General features: G+C 31.3%; 1 protein-coding gene across 1 annotated transcript in view; it reads right to left on the bottom strand.

Annotated features, from left to right (window-relative positions):
- Positions 1 to 4,426: 4,426 nt before the first annotated feature.
- Positions 4,427 to 6,586, bottom strand: part of LOC106105865 (TRAF3-interacting protein 1-like) — a 15,458-nt gene continuing 13,298 nt past the window's right edge. Inside the window, exon 7 of the mRNA XM_013286321.1 lies at positions 4,427 to 6,155. Within this exon, the coding sequence (XP_013141775.1) occupies positions 5,958 to 6,155 (198 nt within the window). The 3' untranslated portion in view covers positions 4,427 to 5,957. The remainder of the gene's footprint in view (positions 6,156 to 6,586) is intronic.

The raw sequence follows: 6,586 nt of genomic DNA, 5'->3' as shown, positions 1-6,586 counted from the left end.
GGGATTTTGTTCAAAGATTGTTAACAGTCACTAAGAGTCTCAGTCGTCTGTTAAGGAGTCAAGGGTGACAAAGGTAATTTTCTCCTAGTGTCCCGGACTAATATTGAAAATTGACAGCCCTAGTTTTTTGCAAGCTAGACACGCAATATCTTGACATTTCAATGTTTAGGAAATAACCAAGGAAAAGGTCATTTTAAAAGGAAAACAACAACAGGAATGATTTCTGACAAACATCTGTTTGCGCGCTTGAGCAATAACATTTTTGAATGCCTTTTATAGTTTGCTTTAAATTTCCATAAAGCAAATTCTATTTTCTCAAATAGAATACATCTAACTATATTACGAACTGCAGCTCATAAATGGAGACTTAGGGACTGTTTATGTAATCATTAAACGAGGTTTTTAGGCAGTTGTATGAGATTTTGAGTGTGGTAAGACTAAAGAAAGAGGCAAAGCTCTAAGGACTCAACTTATTCAATGTCAAATATTATGTACTCAAGTTTATATAACAAAGAATGAGTCATATACAAGTTTGTTGGACCTCTGCTTTATTTAACTGTGACTCATTTTGTTTTACTAACATTTAAGATATTATTTTAAGAGATGAGACAAGCTTAAGATATGTTTTCGTATTATAAGATGGTCTGAATGATGATTTTTGAAACTTTTTGTAATGAACCACAGACTGCGAAATTCAACGCCCTCTATCCTCTGCGAAGTTAAACAGATTGCAATTATAAATACCTCCAAGTGTGTAACAATAGTTTTTTTATTAAATAATAAATTAATTACATACTTAGTGCAATTAAATGAACATTCGGAAATAATCTAACCGATCACCATATTTAATTAAGATAATTTTACAAAGTATTATCACAGAATGGGATTACGTTAGTATTTTAAAAAAAGTATTTGAACACACCCTAACCCTTACCAGGACCGCATAAAATCGCAATTAAAATATGACAAATCATTAAGACTAAAATATTTTAATACCTTCAGTTATTTACAAAATGTACGTTCTTTGTTGCAAGGTTTGTTTACGAAATTGAACCGCCGAAAAAGTTTATTGCATTCTTTACAATCTATTTGAAAATAATAAGAAACTTTATAAAATCAATTTAATCTTAACTTTCACTATTATACTAGTAACCGTAACATTTAAACTTAAATAACAACTGTTGCCTCTCTTACGATGCTTCTTACTTAACAATTTGTTAACATCAATTTAAATAAAAAAACAATCACCAACAAATACGCGATCTATAATACGTGGTAAGAAAAACAAACTCACATATACGTCGTCTTCAGCCGACGGTCAAGCACCGACTGGCCGACTGGAGTGGATTGGCTGTTTCTGTTTGTCATAATTCGGCAACAACTCCTATGATAATTTTATTTTTTTACAACTGACGACACGACAACGATACGATTTCTCTTTTGAATTTGCAGTAGCGATTTAAGTGCATCCTTTTTGTTGAATCAATCGGTCCAATAGAAAAAAATATCCCATTGGATTAATTCAGCGGATCCGATTGGAAACACTGCTTTCAAAAAAATCCCTTAATTTTTCCGCACCATGTTGAAATTTTCTATTTTTCTGGTTAGCCTATAGAATATGTCGATTTATGAAAGGGAAAAAGGTAAAATTAAATTAAAAATCGAACACTAATTATGCAGAACAATTAATTTTATACTGTAGTAACAAAACTATATGAAATGTACAAATAAAAATAAATATCGGTGTAATAGTGTTTAATTAAATCGTGGCATGTAAATGAATTAAATGCAATAGTTTCTCCCGCGTTTGCCACAGCCTTTGCCTTTTGCCAGTTGCTACCGTCACCACGCTGACCACTGACCGCCACTGCGTCATCACTTGAAAGTTTAAGGTTGCTGACACATTCCAACTTACAAACTATTCAATTCCGATTGTACGAACATTTAAAACAATTTGATTTGATAAGATTTAGGCAATAAATTGATCAATTCAGATCTCTTAGAAGTTATTTAATTAAACATAGATAGAAAATTAAAGTGAATTTCGATAAATCTAGTAAATTATTGCAGTCCATCAAATCTAAAGTAATATAAAAGTTATGTTAGTCGTAAAACTTCTGTTCGCACAGATAAAACTCTGCTTGATAATGGAACAATGCGTAATATGTTTTTATATTCCATCACTTACTGTGGTCATTTTAATGATATACAAACGAATATAAAGTAAGATTTTTTATATCTGGAGTCTTCCATTTGTTTTGGTTCAATTTAAGCAGTATCACAAATTCGCTAGATGGCGCTGTGTTACATATTTTCTACAGAATCACTAGTATCGTATTTCTTATCAATAGCATCGCTAGATGGCGCTGTCTTATTTTTGCTACAGAATCGCCAGATGAAGCTATCGTAATTCTTCAACAGAATCACTAGATGACCCTATCCTATTTTTATCAAGAGTTTCGCTAGATGGCGCTGTCTTATTTTTGCAACAAAATCGCTTGAAGCTATCGTGTTTTTTTTATCCACAGCATCGTTAGACGGTGCTGTCTTATTTTTGTAACAGAATCGCTAGATGAAGCTAACGTATTTTTTTATCAACAGCATCGCTAGATGCCGCTGACAAGTTTTCTGACCCATCCTTTCATGCCCAGAATACAAATATTTTTCGTTAAGATAGTAATACTAAAATGACAAAGGTAAAGGTAAGGGAAAAAAAAAACAATACTTTATGCACAAAAATTTTATTAATAAACTTAAAAATAATTTCTTTCAACATAAATATGATCTCTCTAACGTAATGTTTGAAGTAAAATAAGGGATTTTATCGAAAAATAAGTTGTGAGCACTATTGTGTACACGATATTTAACGTGGTAATTTAATTTACGTCTAAATTATTACTATTTCATTTATTGCAGGGAATATTTCAAAGACAGCATTGGAAGAATGAACTAGATTCATTTGGATGAAGAAAAAAACACTTATCTAGTCCTAACCTAAACAAGAATTTTTTACAGGATAAAAATAAAAAAAAACTATTAAAATGTCAAATCTTAGCCAATACAACTTAAACCCATTGTATCCACAAAAGGGTGGACATTCTTAATCTAGCTAAGCCAAAGTTAAATTAGTATCTTAACCCACTGATCTGTATAAACAGACAGGTAACATGTGGTATTTTTGGCTGTCATTTTCACTATTTTTAGAGAAAGAATTAACACTCATTAACATCATAAATTGTTTTAAGTCGGGATAAAGCAATAGTTGTTATTCCCATGCCAAAACCCTATCTATTTATACAGATCAATGTCTTAACCTATGAAAAAAACTTTTAATTTGCAATTCGAGGCAGTGTTTTACTTACAAATTTACCAAATGTACGGTATTTCCCGTTGGGACGATCATCGGCCGAATGGGACACTCTTAGTTTAAATTAAACCAAATTAAAACTAAACGTTGATACCCGCGTTTTGTATAGAATCAAGTAGATAGAAAAAAATATTTCAAACTAATATTTAAGAGACGAGATACCAATAAAATATTGATTCTTGACATTTTTCGCTTTTTATGAACCATAGACAATTTGAAAATAATCTTTGCAATTAGCTATCTCTTTCAATCTTACTGAATAAAAAGGGACAGCAATAGTTCTTGTTACGACGACGCTTTTCCTGTCTCTGTTGCGTGTACGAACTTCTACACTACTTTCATACAAATTGAATGTGTGAATTTGTATGAAACAAGATATGGCAATAATCGGTGGTCCAATTGTATTGTCATGAAATTAATCTGGCGTTTAGTAAAATTATGACATATGACGTAAACCATAGACAAGTCATAGATTCAATAAAGAAATAATACAATAAAATAAAAAACTTGGAATAATAACAAACTAATAATTGTCAAATTTAAAACACTAATTTTGGTAAGTAAATTCAATTTAAGTAAACAATTGACAATTAACAAACATTAAATTCTAAATAATAAAGATTAAAAACCCTTGCTTTTTTAATTTTACAGTAATTTTCTTATTTTTAACATTAAAACCTTTAAAATCAAATATATGTCATTTTTTGTTATTTAAGATAGTTATTTGTTAAAATTCCAAGTTTCAGTAAACAACTAAACAAATTTGTGAGAATGCACATTCCCGTGTCAAAACTTAAGTCTAAAGAACGCATGAATTAATTTATAATAAACGATGCAATATCCGTATTTGCGTCATATTTCAAACATTAAATTGAATTCTAAAGACATAAACAATAATTCAAGTGTCTGTATGTATTAGGATATTTTCTTATTTCTGACACATGTGTTGACAGAAACACAATTTGAACAATTTTTACTTTCTCTGGTCGGTTTTACTATCCGTCTGTCTGTCTGTTAGTCTATTCCGTTTTTATATCTTTTTCGTACGTCTATTTGTTATTTTGTCAATCCCTCCGTCGTCTATCTTTCTGTCCGCACATCCATTTGTCTGTTTTACTGTCTGTCTGTCTATTTTTTGCCCGTACGTCTGTATTTCAGTCCGTATGTCTGTTTCTCTGCCCATATGTCTGTTTCTCTGTCCATTTGACTGTTTCTATGTCCGTTTCTCTGTTTCTATGTCAATTTGTCTGTTTCTTTGTCCATTTGTCTATTTCTCTGTCCGTACATCTGTCTGTCTAAAGTAAGATGCATGCGGAAGGAAATACATTTTTACACAATTTTTGATTTGACTAAATACTGATGTATGAGAGTTTTTCAAATTTGTTACTTTTTCTAATATGAAATTTTATCCAAAATATGTTCCGTATGAAAAATTAATATTTGTTAAACGTATAAAATGCATGAAAGTCTTAGTACTATTTATAGAAAACTATTAAAAACATGATTAACAACTAAACTTACAAACTAAATTTTATATACAGATGATTTTGTATGTCTTTATGTCAAAATCGACACATTTTCGACACAATTTTGTTATATTCGGTACAAATGGGCAAATACTTGAAAACATAAAGATTATCGAGAATTTTCATTGAACATATAAAAATGTTTTCATACATTACCGCAATAAGAACTCTCGATTAAAGGCTCCTACGTAAACTGTCGTAGGTTTAAAATGCAAATTTTACTATAACAAAACTTTCAATACGATTTCTAAGTACCGGACATAAATGGACAACCAAAATCTACAAATCCTTTTACTAATATAACTCTTAAATTTATACAGAAATTAATATTTACGTTAAATACATGGTGTAAATTGCCAAAACGTGGGTTACGATAGTTTACATAGGAACCTTATATCTATACTAAAATATATTTAACTTATATTAAAGCACAAACTTTATCCTTTTGATTTATTCAAATGCTATAAAATAACAATCTACCTGAAAGTAATTGTATTTTGTATTTGGACGCCAAAACATAATTTACACGACATTTTAATTAAACGACTTTTAATTTTAAATAACGAACCTTTAAGACTTCATACATTTTTCTACTCCATAGAACAGTTCTATCCTTTTCTCTCTCGTTTAAAGACATCTCTTTGTCTCTTTCACACTCACTCAAAAAATTCTATCTCTTTTACTCTCTAACTTTGCTGTATATCTTTGTCTCTTTCACACATCACAGAATGGAGTCTATCGCTTTTATTCCTTTGCTTTACGACATATCGTTGTTTCTTTCACACAATATCAAACATCAATCTCTATCTCTCACTATACTGTTATATCCTGTCCTTTTTGTACAAAAATCACTCTTTATTCTTTCTCTTTTACTCCTATATTTTAGATCTATCTTTGTCTCTTTCACACATCATCAAACATCTATCTCTATTACTCCTCTATACGGAATATCTTGTCGCATTTTACATTTTTTAAAGAATTCTCTCTTTTACTCCTATACTTTCCGATATATCTGTCTCTTTCACTTTACTAAGCATTGAAGTCATCAAAAGGTAGCTTAGAGCTTACATAAGGATACATCTCTTTGAGTCGCGTTCTGCGAGCGTGGGCGTGGCTGTGGTCGTGGGCGTCACGTGGGTAGCAACGTGGGCGTGGGCGGAGGATGGCGTGGGAGTGGGCGTGGGCTTGATAGTCTCCGGGTCGAATGCGTCGTCTGCAGCTACTGGCGCACTCTGCGGCAGGTCCGTGTTGATGCCCACGATCTAAAAACAATAAGTTATTTAGTCGAATTCGATAAAGATTTTATTATGTAAACAATCAAACCAAGGTGTCATAGAAAAAATCTTTCTTCGATCAATACTTTATAATAGGAATCCCTATAACGCGATTTATGAATAGGATTATAGGGTGTTCCTTAAAAATTGTTAGAAATATCCACGTTATAGGCGTTAAATTATGCGTTATACCCAGAATTTGAATTGTAGGGATTTATTGTACTGAAATGCGCATTGGTTTTGCTAATACATACTTTTAACATAGATAAAAAGCAGAATCATTTGATAATATAACAGCATATAATAACCATACATTTATATGTGTTAAATACCCTTTATCTAGCTTCTATTGTCCCACTGGGATGCCTGTAAGAAATTGCTTATAGCAAAGGCCGCCCTGCGTAAATTTTGTATTAGCG

Source organism: Papilio polytes, unplaced genomic scaffold (assembly GCF_000836215.1).
Source record: "Papilio polytes unplaced genomic scaffold, Ppol_1.0 DF822622.1, whole genome shotgun sequence".
In the NCBI taxonomy this organism is placed as follows: Eukaryota; Metazoa; Arthropoda; class Insecta; order Lepidoptera; family Papilionidae; genus Papilio; species Papilio polytes.
The sequence above is the reverse complement of the archived record's forward strand: the minus strand, read 5'-3'. Positions and strand labels throughout refer to the sequence as shown.